Source organism: Theropithecus gelada, chromosome 9 (genome assembly GCF_003255815.1).
Source record: "Theropithecus gelada isolate Dixy chromosome 9, Tgel_1.0, whole genome shotgun sequence".
Classification (NCBI taxonomy): Eukaryota; Metazoa; Chordata; class Mammalia; order Primates; family Cercopithecidae; genus Theropithecus; species Theropithecus gelada.
The window spans coordinates 25,237,974-25,253,646 of NC_037677.1; the positions used below are offsets into that span (position 1 = coordinate 25,237,974).

At 45.4% G+C, this 15,673-nt stretch overlaps 1 protein-coding gene across 7 annotated transcripts in view; it reads right to left on the minus strand.

Moving 5' to 3' along the window:
- Positions 1 to 8,433: 8,433 nt before the first annotated feature.
- The window catches only part of KIAA1217 (KIAA1217 ortholog), an 890,216-nt gene continuing 882,976 nt past the window's right edge, over positions 8,434 to 15,673 (minus strand). For 2 of the 7 annotated variants that reach the window (XM_025397473.1, XM_025397474.1), the window contains 2 exons: positions 11,200 to 11,322; positions 8,434 to 10,474 (listed from right to left, as the gene is read on the minus strand). In XM_025397473.1, the coding sequence (XP_025253258.1) occupies positions 9,977 to 10,474; positions 11,200 to 11,322 (621 nt within the window). In that variant the 3' untranslated portion in view covers positions 8,434 to 9,976. Of the gene's footprint in view, positions 10,475 to 10,594; positions 11,323 to 11,832; positions 13,432 to 13,543; positions 13,622 to 15,673 lie in introns of those variants that run through there. The other 5 variants (XM_025397470.1, XM_025397471.1, XM_025397472.1 and 2 more) reach the window with 5 other exon arrangements.

Below are 15,673 nucleotides of genomic sequence, written 5' to 3' on the forward strand. Positions count from 1 at the left end.
GCGATGGATTCTATTCATTTGTGAGACTGAAGAATGTGCAACTACAATCACTGTACAATGATCTAGTTATTTCTGAACATTTTCTTCCCTGACTCCATTTGCAAGTAAGTTAGCCAACTGTTTGAGAATCAAAAGAGCACTTCTCAGAAAGGAGTAGAGACCTCCTTTTCCAGCCCAGAGGACACCAGAGATATGAGGAAGGAGGCGGCTGAGGCCCCAGACTCAGACCGTGGTGTGTGTGGTCAGATGAGTGCAAAACCACAAAGGGGACAACAACACTCAAGGGAGGAGACCAAACAGGTCAAAGACACACTCTGGCTTCCTTACAGATCTAAGAAATCTTAGGTCTCTGATACGGTTTGGCTCTGTGTCCCCACCCACATCTCATGTTGAATTGTAATCTCCAGTGTCGGAGGTGGGCCTGGTGGGAGGTGACCAGATCATGGGGGTGGTTTCTAATGGTTTAGCACCATCCCCCAGTGCTGTCTTGTGATAGAATTCTCATGAGACTTGGTTGTTTAAAAGCGTGTAGCGCTTCCCCCTTCACTCTCTTCTCCCTGCTCCCACCACAAATGATGTGCCTGCTTCCCCCATCGCCTTCTGCCATGATTGTAAGTTTCCTGAGGCCTCCCCAGCCCTGCCTCCTGTACAGCCTGTGGAACTGTTAGTGAAACCTCTTTTCTTTGTAAACTACACAGTCTCAGGTAGTTCTTTTTTTTTTTTTTTTTTTAAATCAATTCCAGAATGGACTAATACAGCGTCTAATCCATCTGCAATCCTAAATCTGTCTAATGTACTTAGATTCAATCTCTTTAAGGAGTGGTCCCGAACACCACTTTTAATGCTGGATCAAAGTGTGATCCAATCAACATGCTGCAGACAGGATGGCTCAACTGTTGCTTCCCAACATTGGGGATCATCTGGGTTCCTGTTGCCTGGCAGAGGTGTGTTGATCGGTAAGGATGCAAGGCTGGTCCCTACTGTCCTTCATCCATAGAAAGGGGCTTTCATCTCATTTGTTTCATATGGAACACTTGTAGGTAAAGGCTTTAAATAAAGCCAAAGGCAAGGAATAAAAATGTGTCCCAGGTATGGAGATACAGAGATGTAGGTGACACTAGAGGTAATCATTTCACGGTGATTCAAGAACCAGAAGTGGGAGAAGCGTGGGGCGAAGACCGGGCATGCATACAAAATAGAGAAACTGAGGAAGGGCTGAGGGTGGTGAAGCAGCAAAAGCAACCTGTCTACATGCTGATGGGCAGGATCATGTGCAGGGTAGATATTGGTGGTGTTGGGGAGGGGCTCCCTGAAAGTACAAAATCTCTGAGCAGTGAGGGACAGACTGAGGGCAATCGGAGAGGAGAGGGGGCCTGTTAGTTTTGGCCTGGTGCTGCTTATGTTTTTAACCTGATGGGCAGGGACCTCTATGCCACCTTCCGGGTCTTGCCTCACAAGGCTGAAGACTGGGATGGGCTCTCTCCTGCCCAGGGTTCCTCTACTGGAACCATGAGTATCCGTATCCTCACTCTCCTGCCCTATCCTCAGATCCCAAATCACAGCTGCATGAGCCACCCTCCCAGAATCTCTCTCCTTCAAGGAATGGCTCTGCACTTCTGATTTTTGGCTTTACCTATTGACACTGTGCCCACTAGAAGCCTGGAGGAACATTTGAAATACATCACTAAAACGACAGGCATTATTAATAGGACTTCTGTAACAAATACGTGTGAAATGTCTCATTCAGCCAAGTATGAGGAACCATTTTTGGGACTACTAGAATTTCCAGAGGCTAAGAAAAGGGCTTCGTCTGTACTTTCTTGAACTCTAATCCCTAAATTACTACAAGTTCAAGGACACTTATATACACATTAGCTTCTGGCAAATAAAACAAGCTCCAAACTTAGCCAACACTGGAAGGCCCCTGCAGTCTGGAAGTATCAAAACACAAAGCCAAACTCTAAAATGCCCCAAGTGACACTACATAGAGGACAAAAATTAAGTCCATACATTTCAACTGTTTCTTTAAAAAACAGTTGCATTTTTTTTTTCTTTTTTTTTTAAATGCAGAAGTGGTGGCTGAGCCGTACTTTTTCAAGTGCGGCTCTCCTGTAGTTGGTAACAGTCACCTTTATTTTTAAGGAACAGCATCTTCTCACTGCACCTGGGCCTCCACCTTTCTGGCTCGACACTGTGGTTCTCAGCCTTGGCTTCCCATTAGAATCACCTGGGGGTATTTTAAAAGCCTCCCCTTGTTGAGGCAGCACCTCTGAGCACCTGAATGAGAATCTGTGGGAAGGGCCCAGGCGGCAGAATTTTGAAAGCTTTTTTGGGGATTGCAGTGTGCAGATGGGTTTGAGAAGCTGGAACACCAGCCGAGCCTATTCCCAGTACAGGGTCCGGCTTTCTTGGGTTCCTCGCCTGCAGGGGTGTACCCCACTGGTCACCACCTGTTCCCAATGTTTTCATGTTTAAGTCAGAAAGGAGATGGTGTCTGTGGCAGGCTAGGGCCCTGGTTCTAAGTCCCAGGTACCCAGTTCCACCTTGCTAAGCCCAGGCTTCAGCACTCTACCCCGAGACATCCATTCCCACACATTGTTCCAAGATGCTCTCTTCTTTCCCTCCTGTCAATTGCTTAGAGATTGGGTTCCTTTCATGTTGTTTTGTTTTTAATTGAGATGGAGTCTCACTATCACCCAGGCTATAGTACAATGGCACTATCTTGGCTCACTGCAACCCCCACCTCTCTGGTTCAAGCAAGTCTCCTGCCTCAGCCTTCCAAGTAGTTGGGACTACAGGACACAGCACCACACCCGGATAATTTTTATATTTTCAGTAGAGATGGGATTTTGCCATGTTGGGCAGGCTGGTCTTGAACTCCTGACCTCAGGTGATCCACCTGCCTCAGCCGCCCAAAATGCTGGGATTACAGGCGTGAGCCACCTCACCTGGCCCTTTCCTGGTTAATCATTTGGTCTTCCGGGCATGAAGGAAAAGAACATAAAGGCTAATACCAGTATGGGCTTCCCGAAAATCCCCCAGGAGTGGCAGGTCACTGAGGCACCCCCAGCTCTCCATGTATCCCTAAGGGCTGCTCTTACACAGGGAGGGGTCACTGGGCTGGGTACTTTGGAGGCTCCCTGTTGGGTCCTTATGCCCTCAGGGTTTGTCCCGACTCAACAGTGAGGCCCCTGTTCATTATTCTGTGCCAGTGGTTGAGTCACAGCAGTGCTGCCCTTGAGAGGCAGTTTTGGGTATTTGTGGAGAGTTTTCTAGTTGTCCCAATGTTGGAGGCAAAACTGGCATTTTAGTGTGTAGGGGTCAGGGATGCTGATTCAGGATGTCCTACAGTCAGCTGCCTGGGAAAAACTGCCCCCCACCCCCACCCCCAGCACGACCTGGTCACATCCTCCTGGACATCTGCATAAGGGAAAACCCTGCTTATAATTATCCGAGGGTAGAGGCCAGTTTTATTTTACATTTAAATCCTTTTGCAGCCTCAAAATGTGCAATGAAAATTTTCAGGAACATGTAAAGTGAGGGAGAGTCATATTCTACTTTGTTCAAAGCTTTAAACAGAGTCATTCGCTATTTGGGAAAAGTCACATTACCAGCCCAGTTCACAGCGTTCGAGTCCCTGGTACAACACGCACTCTGCTGATGGGTGCGTGTATGGCATGGATATAACGAGAACTTTGTTATAGTGTCACTAGGGCATTGTATTTTATTTTTCAAACTAGGTGAGTAGGTAGGAGATGTCATAAGGAATTTCATCTCGTACAAAACATTTGTAACAAAAGGGAGCTTGGATCCATTGGAATTGAGACTTATCCTTGAATTTCAAAGGATCACTCTGAGAGTCTGAGGTACCTACTTACAAGTCCCTGCCGAGAAGCCGTACTTCAAGTAAACCCTTTTAGGAGGCACCTGGGGGCCGCTTACCCTGGTCTCCAGCAGCTGAAGTTCCCGAAGGCACCAGCAGGAGGGGCATGCTGAGGCTCGAGGGGTGTGACCAGAAAGGTGTGGTGTGTCTTAGCTGGGGCAGGATGAGGCATTACCTGGAGGGGCGTGGCAAGGCCAGGAGGAGGCGGGGCCTGGTATGGATAGGACCTAGGCTGGGCCTGACTTGTCTGGGGTATGGTCTGTCTGGCAGGTGAAGCCTTCCCTGCAGTCCCAGCCCAGGGCCCTAGAGTTGTAGTTGATCACCTGGGGCTTAGGGGAAGAGGAGTCCCTATCCCAGGTTCCAATCCAGATTCACAGCATTTCCAACAATACTAGATGAGAACGTTAGTCCTTTAAGTGGAGGGCGTCTCTACCTATGCATCTTTTGAAGGTGAGGCAACCAAAATTTGCAATCTAATAATCCCATAAATGGATAATTTTCTGCATTGTGCTCATTTGTGTGCTCCAGGAATGAAAAATCTCCCCTTAAAGCCACCTTCTTTCAAAGGAGGAACCTGAGCAGCCCCCACCTCCAGCAGGATGGCCGAGTGCCCAGAGATGCATACTGCACTTGTCACCTCTTCCCTGTTCTCAGTGTCCTACAGTGAAGTGGGGAGGGAAAAATGACGGGAACTTCTTCAGTGTTTGTGAGGATTAAAAGGCAATAGATGCAAAACACCTTAGCATTCTACGTGGCCCATAATAGGCAACAGATGGCAGTTATTGCTGATGTGTTCACAGACACAAGGATTAAGGACCACCCCATATGTTGGGCAATTAAAATATTAAGCATTTTGTGCAAATCGAGGGCATGCACTGTAGACTCTCCTGCATTCTTGGCAGAGTGGTGAGCATAACTTAACCTTCCTGCTTCCATCAGGGCGAACATTTGCTTCTAAGGTGGGCGCCTGACTTGGAGCTAGATGGACATGCACCTTGGGAGGGCCTGGGGCTCTCTTCTCAGAGGTGCTTTTGGGGTTATTCTTTCGGACATTCCTTCTTAGGAGCATAGATCAAGGAATGAGTGGTTGCCCAGTGCCGGGGGTAGGTTTTCCTGGACAATATCACCTGGCCTCTTTTGCAAAATTACCTTTTGAATTTTCAGCTGAAGCAGCTGTCATTCCTCTACTTCCTCCAAAACATTTCCCGGTGGCTCTGAAATACCTTTGCATTTACTGAGCCTTGGAGGTGGGAAGGACCTTAGCTAGAGTTACAAGGTGGGGCATTCAGGAAGAGGCCCAGGTTTATGTTTCAAATCTGGCCTGCAGGGAGGGGAGTGGCTAGGCCAGCTCTCAGCACCCAGTGGATGGGCCCCTCTTACCCCATGGGCCTGGCCCCTGTCACTCAAGCCCAGGAATGAGCATCATCTGGGGAATATGGGTTGGGGTGACCTGGGAGCACCTTCTCCCAAGCCTGCAAATATAACTTCACAAAAGAACCACAATTCTGAGCCACAATTCCCAGGGCCTGGGCTTTTCTGTATCCGATTGAATGCCTATTTTACTTTGGAAAAAAATCCAGTCACAAGTAGCATTAAAAGAAAACCAGCTTCCTTAAAAATGCTTTAACACTATTTTAAGTTCTGTATTATACCTGTCAGCGCCAGGTGCCACCACCTCCGTGAAGCACCAGACAAGCCCGCTGCTGTGCACTGCTGCAGCTGACTGCCAGGACGGCTCACACTCCCCTATCTGCATCAACTGTGACTTGATCTGTGTCGGTATGTGTGCCACGCTTTCCCCAACTAGACCGATGCCTCTTAAGGTCAGAACAGTGTCCCGGTTGTCACCACAGCAGTAATAATCATCATTCTCATTATTTTTTGTTTATGAGACAAAGTCTTATTTGTCGCCCAGGCTGGAGTGCAGTGGCACAATCTCGGCTAACGGCAACCTCAGCCTCCCGGGTTCAAGCGATTCTCCTGCCTCAGCCTCCTGAATAGCTGGAAATACGGATGTGTATCACCATGTTTGGCTAATTTGTTTGTATTTTTAATAGAGACGGGGTGTCACCATGTTGGCCAGGCTGGTCTTGAACTCCTGACCTCAGGTGATCCACCTGCCTTGGCCTCCCAAAGTGCTGAGATTATAGGCGTGAGCCACTGCACCCGGCCCTCATTAACTTTTGAGTGCTCAGTATGTTCTACTTTGTCTTCAGAATTTCGTATACATTGTATTTAATCCTCCCAATGATCCTATTTAGTAGGTGCTATTATTCTCCATGAACAGGTGAAGAAGCCAAAACATGCCCAAGGTGGTCAACCAGAAAGCAGCACTGATGCCATGGCCAGATGCCCTCCCCACCCCACCCTATGTGCAGAAGATGCTCAGTGAGGGCTGGATGAATGGACCGATTTTGTTAAATGAACCTGAGAAGCCACATGGTTTATTTCTAAGAGTCTTTTTAGTTTAACTGAATAATGGAATGGTGAACTTAAAAGATAAGCAGGTGTGCTGGTGCATGCTTATAATCCCAGCTGTTCCAGAGGCCGAGGCAAGAGAATCGCTTGAGCCCCGGAGTCTGAGGCTGCAGTGAGGTATGAGTGTACCACTGCACTCCAGCCTGGGGAACAGAGCAAGGCCTTGTCTCTTAAAAGAAAAAAACAAAAAAAGAAAGAAAGAAAAGAGACTGTCTTAACTAAGTGTCTGTTAAATGTAGTTTAGCAAAATCTGAAAACCCAGGAGCTCAGCTCATCCTACCCAATGTCATTCACTGGAGATATTCAAAGAACCGAGGTGCTGTTGTGAGTTTTTCTTGTTACAGTTTCTAACGTGGTCTTGAGGTTTCCCTGTCAAGAGTGGCCGTAAGCCGAGATAGCGCCTCTTTAGGGAAGCCCTGATGGAATGGGGTGTAGTTAGGTTTGGGTGTGTTGGTCAGCTAAGGCCCAATGAGGTGAAACCAAAATGCATCAAACAGAGGAAATGTCTTACTTACAGATTCCAGAGACGGTGGGGGGAGGGGGGGGAGCCTCCATGGGAGGTCTGGAGGCAGCGGCAGCAGAGCTCATCCAGGAGGTGGGGAGCGAGTGAGAGTGAGTGAGCCTGTGGGGCTATGCTTTTATCAGGATCCAGGGGCGTTACCCCTTAGGCTTTCCCATGGGGGGTCGTGGATTCGTTAGTTTCAAGAAAACAGGTGCACAGGGGAAACTTACTGACACGACTCTGGTGTTAATCATCAGGTGTTACCACCAGCCCACAGGTGTGGGAAGTGTTGGGTTTTTGGTTGGTGGGATGAGGAAGGGGCCTGGGCTCTATTTTTCAAACAACACACAGGGAGGGAAAGTTTTAATGAGGCCAGAGAGGGCAGGGGTACAACAAGGTTTCAAAACACTTAGGTCGGGCCTAAGAATGGGTACCGAGGCAGGAGCTCTATTGCACTAATTTAGACAGGCACCTCCTGGGTCTGTGCTGTGATAGGAAGTCTTTGCAACACCTGACGCTGGTTTCTCCAATCATGGTAGTTCCTCCTCCAGTTTCCTGAAGAGGCAGGCAGCATGGGGCCGGATCTCAGGGCAGTGGATGGGACCGTGCAGGGTTTTCCCTTACCTGGTGAACAGGTCCCATCCTTCATGACATTAACTGAAATTGCCATCACCTCTGTGACCTTGCCAGAGCTCCGGGAAGTCTGAAGTTAAACTGCAAAAGTGAGCCCACCATCTGCTGTTCTGCTGCTTATAATTTTCAGCTTGTCCATAAACACAAGCAAATAAATTGGCATGAATTAGCTATGAGATATATTTATATATAAACGACTATAATGTCATTAAGGTGATTATGGGACATGATTGAAATGTTGGATCCTAAATACTTTCCTAAGTGCCACCTGAAACACGGGACTGCCATTAACATAATGAGCAGAGATATGAATATTTCTAGCAAAGGCATCCTGAAATAAGTAAGCCTGAAACTCAGTAACACTGAACAACCGAGTTCCAAGAATATTTGCTTTTTACGTCAAATCACCGAATGAAACATTCTGGAGGTGAAAAATCTAAGTAGTTTCCTGAGATTCTTCCTGTGGTTAATTCATAATCCTGGTATTGTTTTCACTAACTTTCTTCCCTTTTTTTTTTTTTTTTTTTTTTGAGACAGTATCTTGCTCTGTCACCCAGACTGGAGTGCAGTGGTGTGATCATAGCTCACTGCAGCCTCCACCTCCCAGGCTCAAGCCATCCTCCTGCCTCAGCCTCCTGAGTAGCTGCAACTACAGGCAAACACCACCATGCCCACCTAACTTTAATTTTCTTTTCTTTTTTTTTTTTTTTTTGGTAGAGATGGGGTCTCACTATGTTGCACAGGCTGGTCTGGAACTCCTGGCCTCAAGTGATCCTCCTGCCTCAGCCTCCCAAAATGCTGAGATTACAAGCATGAGCCACTGTGCCTGGCTTCTTCCCATTTAAAAAAATGAAAACACATGGTGTAATGTTAGCGTATTTCCCTCTAGGCCAACAATATTTTTTTAAGTTGAGGACTCAAAAGAAAAAAAGGCAAGTGATAAAGTCGTTTTATTTCCACTTTACTCCTGCTGGAAGTTTTTGCAAAAGAGAGAAAATAATAAGAGCCCCTCCAGGAACGGAGGGTGGAAACTCTGTGTCCAGGTTTGCTTTCTGTCATCCACACCTTGATAAGCCACAGAGAAGAGAGAGAGCCAACAGGTCACATCCAAGGCACCACACTTGCAATTAATTTATTAGGAACTCATCATTAGTCACCCCAGAGCTTTCAGAAAAGTAGTGTCCTCTTGAGTGGATGTGCTTATATCCCTCAAAGCCTCAAAGCAGAAAAACATTAAACTTGGTAACAGTTACATTTCGTTCTTTGACTAGGAAGTAGTTATAGTGACAAGGTACAAAAAATAATAAGCATGCAGCCCTTTATTTAGTTTTGCAAAGTCTCTGCTTATAGTTCTGTATATTACATGACTGTGTTATACAAATACATTTATTTACAAACACTCTAGCTGTGCAAACTTGTTGCTTTTTAAAAATGTATGGATACTTCCATTTCTGCCCATCCCGATATATACTTTTAAAGCATGCATAAAAATTAACTTTGGTGTGGGAAAACTACTCTATGTGCTGTCACATACAGTATTTTAATGTCTATGTATATTTATATATTTACAAAAGTTTTTCGGTTTACAGAACCGTACAGAGTGTACATTTTAAAATCCACAATGCAAGAGCGTGGGTTACCAGGTCTCAGAAAACAAAAGAAGGGGTTAGATACTCCAAAGAAAACAACTAGAGAACCTCAACATGTTAAAAAAGGAAAAAGAAAAAAAAAAGGAAGGAAAAAAGAAAGAAAAGAAGCAAGCAAAGAAAACTAGCTTGCTTGGGCTAGCAAATTATGATACATACTTTTCATGGCAGTGCAATAGGTTTGATAAATTGCCTTCTACATATGCCTGTCTGTAGGGCTCAGGTAGAAGTTCATTGGTTTTATAGTCTAGCACACTACTTTCAAATGTACAATGCTATAGTATCAAAATGTTTTGGCAAAAAAGATCTTGAAAGGAATCATGAAGTTTTGACAAAAATAGAAATCTGTAATAAAGCTAAATAACACTAAAATAAAAGGAAATATTATAGTATCTTTTACAATTTGTATAGTCACACTTGTGTAATTCTCTGTTCACTTCTAGTCTCCGTAATGAAAAATAGTTTTATACAAAACATACTAAAATTCTGGAATCATACATGTTTTATATGCTTAAGACAATTCTCCCGTCTCACACGCACCTTTCTCTCCCACCAGAACCTCGTTTTGTGACACATGCTTACTGCATTTTATAGGTATTCAGTATAGACGGTAGACACTATAGCAACTAGGTAAAAACAAACCAAAAAAAAAAAAAAACCAAAAAACAAAAAACGAGCTTTACTGAAATCTATTAATCCAGTATTTAGCACATACTTAGCATTAAGCCTCAAACGATACAGCAATATGTTACATTCTCTTGTGAAAACAGTTGTTGTAGACTGTTAATTTTTTTTTTAACGTAACTCCGACTTGTGCCTGATAGGATTTGACCTTTAAGAGGTTTCTTTTGCTGTGGATGGAGTGGCTTTGCTTGAACTTCCGTTCTGTGCCTTGTAGCTGGTGAGGCTGGGAGTATGGATGGTCCTGGTGCCCTTGGCACCTTGATTCAGTGAGACGGAGGAGGCGGGAGAAGGAGGGGAGGAGGAGAATGACAAAGGAGGGGGTGCTCGGCCATTTTGACTCTGCGGTGAGAATGAAAGATGGTGACCTTTACCTGTATGAGTAAGGCTCTGAAACTTCAAAGAGCCATTAGAGACAGAAGGGATGAGGGAGGCAGAGTGAGCAGGTGGTCCTGTTTGGGGGCTGAGAGGGTTAGAAGCAATCGATGGTTTAGTAGCAGGTGGATTAGGGAGGTTAGAGCTGTCACCACTAGAAGAGGGCAGAGAACTGCTTTTCCCAGAGCTGGGAGAAAGGGCTGGAATCTTAGAAGCAGGTAAGGAGGGGGAAGTAGGCTTAAAGTCCCCACCAGATTTCTTAGCACTTCCATTAGCCTGCAAATAAAGATGGTGGGAGACATTTTGTCAGAAAGGTGGACACGTGATCAACCCACAGGGCCTGGCAACACAGCCCTTCTGAGAATAATTCAATCAAAGAAAACCAACCACACACAGTTCAAGGCCTGAGCTAAGTCTTGTTGTGCTTTACTGGACCTGGTAGAAACCCCCCACGTACATAGCAAAGGATGGACAGGAAAGGAGGAAAGGAAGAACGCATTTGTGAGAGGAGTCCCATCATTCCAGCTCTACCATTTCCCGTGTGCCAGGTGGGCCATGCGTCTGGATAATTACTGGGGTGGGGGTCGGGCATTTTGACGGAGCGTTAATGTGCTTCTAACGCAATACAGTCAACATAGACGTTAGTAGTGGTGACGTTAAGGGCAGTTCCACCACAGGTTGGTTTGTCTCTGCTTCCCGAGGTGTTCAGATGAAACACTACATTCACCAAAGAAAAGCCACCTGGTCTGGCACCGTGTGTTAACAGTTAAAATTTGGAGCTTGGAGTCACAAAGTAAAAGATGTTTTATTGTAAGCATGCAAAAGCGTGGTGAAAAAGTTTAACAAATGGTTTTTAGACTTTCTTCATGCCCCCAGATCCAGGATGTCTATGTAAACCGTTATCTTACAAAGAAAGCACAATATTTGGTATAAACTAAGTCAGTGACTTGCTTCTTAACTGAAATAGCGTCCATCCAAAATTGGGTTTAAGGTAAAACTACCTGACGATATTGGCGGGGATCCTGCAGTTTGGACTGCTTGCCAGGTTTGTCCAGGGTTCCGGGTCTGTTCTTGGCACTCATGGGGACAGGCATCCTGCTCGTCTGTGGGGCCCCGCTGGAGCCCTGTGGGAAGGACCAGTGAGAGGGGGAAGAGAAGGAGAAGCACGTGAGTAGGTCATCCGTGAGGCTGCTCCGCTATGTTCAGAGAAGCTCAAGGTGAGAAGCCACAGCCCTACATGCAGGACAGATCTAGGAGACACCAACTGGGGTTAATCAGAAGAATCAAACAGAATCAACTGCTCACTACTGATCAAACGGATTTTAATGTGAGTATCAGAGCAATGATTTCAACAGCACATGGCTGACCCGGCAGCCTCGTGTTTACCCAACACCAGTCAGCAACAGAGGCAAAAACAGAATTGATTAGCTGTTAGACACCTAGTTGTTGTTGTTTTGAAGGTGAGGGAGAAAGTATGAAAGAAGGGTTTCATGGCGAACAGACAAAAAAAAAAAAAAAAAAAAAAAGCCACCTGAAAGAAAGCAATTAAGTCACAAGACACCTTTTGCTAATGGTGATTATGGCAGATTTAGGAAAGCAGCCGGGTCTTTTCATTTTCCAGCAGACCAAGATACCTTACGTGAAGTTGAAGGTATCGACGTAGGGGGCTCTAGGGCAGTGGGGCCTTCATCCGGAACTAGCAAGGGTCGGGGAGAGGCCTCCTGGGCTATGTGGGATGAACTTGCAACAGAATCTCTGTTGGAAGAACCTGAGGTATCAACTAGGGCTTTGGGACTCATTTCACTGATTGTATTTTCAAGCTGTTTGATGGTCTGCTCCAGGCTATCCAACGTTCTGTAGGTGTTTTTTCTAATTTCATCAGTTCTCGAAATCGGAGACGTGCTCTCGATGCTGGACTGCTCTTCCCTCCTCAGCATGTTTTCAGGGGTGTCTTCAGGTTGAGACCTAGTGATTTCAAAGCGCTTGGCTTCTTTGTGTTGTTTCAGGGTGCCGTCCTCCTCCTCTTCTTCGTAGACTACCACTTGCAAAGTCTTCTTCCCTGTTTTAGTTCCCGTGCGAATGGCTTGAGTGAGAGCGGCGAGTTGCTTCTTAGGGAATTTGAATTTAAACTTTTTCTTGGGGCTTTCAAACTGGTCATCGGTCAGGTCGTCACCCTTGCATTCCGAATGTGGAGAATCTACGTGGCTGAACTTGTCCAGCTCCATTCTGTTCATTTCCTGTCCCCCTGGGATTCTGGTCTCTGTTGCCAGAGAGTGTGGCTGTGACTTGGTTTCCACCTGTTGTCCTGTTCTAAGATTGCCCGGGGCCACCTTCTTATGAGACATCTGGGAAGTGGTATTATTCTGGACTACAGAATCTCCATTTTCCTCCTCTTCCTCCTCCTCTATCTTTTCTTCCATCATCATTCTCTCTAATTCCTCATCACACTCCTCAAAGATAGTTGAAAGTCTCTTATATGCAGACCGGATGTCCATGGGCTCATCGAAAATGATGATCACTGGTTTCTTGTCCAGGCACACAACTGGCTCCTCACTGTCAGTCCCTTCTTGTCGGGGGGCCATCTCTTTTCTGGCATCGATATTAACCGTCTGTATGTCTTCTCCCTTTTGGCTAACAATATCATGCACCTCCCCACTAGAAAGAACCTGGACAGTGGTTTTGGTAATCATGAAGGCAATGTTGTCAGTGGTTGCATTTTCTTCAGTGGGAGAACTTGGACTGGATTCTCCGTCTTCATTAGGGTTCACGTTAGCATGCCTTGCCCCCTTGGGTCTTAGAACAACTTGGCCAAAATCTGTCATGATAACCTCTTGATCTTCTGTTTTCAAATCATGCACACCTGATTCTGTTACTCTACTAGGAGAGGAAATGTGACACTTATCCGTATTTTGCTTTTCCATCTCCTTTGTCTTTCCATAATTCAGCTTCTGGTTCTCGGTGTCAGCTATAGAGTATTGGGGGCCTGAGACTTTAGACCCTTTGCTTATTTCATCTTCTAATGAACTAACGCCAGAGAAGCTGAAATTGACCTTAGGCACAGTTTTTTGGGAATAGTTTCTACTGTCTTTGAGTAAACTCATATTGGATATGGAATTTTCCTTCATTACAATCTCAGTTTTATATTCTGATGTTCTTGATGCATCAGAAATACTATTCTCCATTCCTCTTTCCCACTTAGGAGGGTCACTAGGTCTTAGAGCCCCTGTGGTAACCTGAGAGGGAGAACGGAGGAGGGAAACCACACACGTTAATCAGCAATGGATCCACAGAGCCAGGCAATTAATGTGCATGGTATCGGTTGGAAAACAGATCTAGTGAACTCACCTTTCGGAATTCCATTTGGGGGCCATTTTCATATTCAACATCAGATTTCCGTACATCTTCATGGAAAAATTCCAAATTCTGGTAGAACAGTGTAGGACATGTTACTCCACAAAACCACATTGCCCCCAAAAGTGGACTATAACTAAACCGTTCCTTTAATTACATTTCTAAGACATGCGGGCCACGCATAATTGTTACACACCAATCCAAAGCCTAGAGCTGTTTACCTTGGATTGCTTTGTTCTCCAACTGCCAAAAATGCCCTGTGTTTGCACAAGATGAAAATCTCAATTAGCAAAAGATTTCAAGAATTTAAAATTTTGTGGGGGAGTAGTGAAGAGAATAAAGGGACAGAATCATTACTAACATGTCCTCTTTTCAACATCAGATTGTGAACCCAGCAGAATCGAAAACCTGAAGAATTTTGAAAAGCACAATGTGTGGGCTGACAGAAAGTTTTGATTCTAATCCAGATCTGCCACTAAACTGTGTTACTTTAGATAAATCACTTTACTTCTTTGGCCTCAGTTTTCTTGCCTATAAACTTAGGAGCCAGCCCAGGGGAATTTTAGTTTCCCTTACAGCTTGTTATTTCAGTCCTCTCTCTGCTTCTATTATGGAGATTGTCCTATAAAGACATCTGCCTTGGTTGGGTTTGGCATTTTGGGATGAAAAAACATTATTTTCTCCTGATCAAATGACAAATGGAAATGCGGTTTATACTGTAGGTGTCAAAGTGTCAGAATCACTTTCACACGCCTCATAGCCAAGATGATCAAATCCAAATGCAGAGTGATCATGCTGGTACAATATAACCTCAATTCATAGCCATCATGCTGTCACAATATAACCTAAACATTCACAAAGCAGATATTTGAGGTTAAATTGGTGACGGTGACATCACGACTCAGCTTTCATTCTCTGTATTTCCCAGTGTAGAGTGAAGATACATGTCTTAGGGTCCCACCAAGATTCAGGATTGAAGGATCCAGTGGTGAGGACCCAGGTATTCAAAGTGCTTCACCTGGAGGCCTGGCCTTTCCCAGGGTGTATCAGTAGCCTCAGGCTCTGACATAACACTAACACTAGTGATGCCTTGTCGGTTCCAAGGCACTGCTGCCCTTTCTTCTTGCTGAGGTGGTTGATTACAGCAGGATGGAGCACAATTCCCATGAAGGCTACGGTTAAAGCAATGACAACACAAAGCACGAACACACGGGCCCAGCCAAAGTCAACCCAGAGCAACCCTATGACCTTGGTTAAGAATGGAAAGACTGTTCATACACACCCAAGGAATGACACACAAACAACGCAGTCAGAATTAATCACACGGAAATATTACGCGAAGTACAGGGTACACGAGCCACCAAATACCTCCTGTTTTACTTCTGCTGGCTCCCCAGGAAGCCCCCAAATGAGTGCAGTGATTCGGCTGCTGTAGTGGAACCACAGGGCTTCTTTTGTGGGCTTTTAAATTTAAAATATGAAACAATGAATATGTCAAGTAAAAGGTTTTAAAGAAGAAAAATAATTGAGCTTCCTGTAATGCCAGCTACTCGGGAGGCTGAGGCGGGAGGATTGCTTGAGTCCAGGAGTTTGAGAACAGCCTGGGCAACACAGCAAAGACTCCATCACATACACACAAAAATAAAAAGTAAAAATAGGCTGTGTGCAGTGGCTCACGCCTGTAATCCCAGCACTTTGGGAGGCCAATGTGGGTGGATCGCTTGAGGTCAGAAATTCGAGACCAACCTGGTCATCATGGTGAAACTGCATCGCTACTGAAAATACAAAAATTAGCTGGGCATGGTGGCGGGCACCTGTAATATCAGCTACTCGGGAGGCTGAGGCAGGAGAATCGCTTGAACCTGGGAGGCAGAAGTTGCAATGAGCTGAGATCATGCCACTGCCCTCCAGCCTTCAGGGCGACAGAGCAAGTCTCCATCTCAAAAAATATATACGTGTAAATAAAAAAAAAAATAAGGTTTCAGCCTAAGGTTACAACTCCAGATATGGAGTCAGCGTATCATGCCAGGACCTGAATGAGAACTTGACCCTGAATCGCAGATGGAGTTGGAATGTGATCTAAAGACACATACGTGGCAGATGTTCTCGGGGTCTATTTACTGG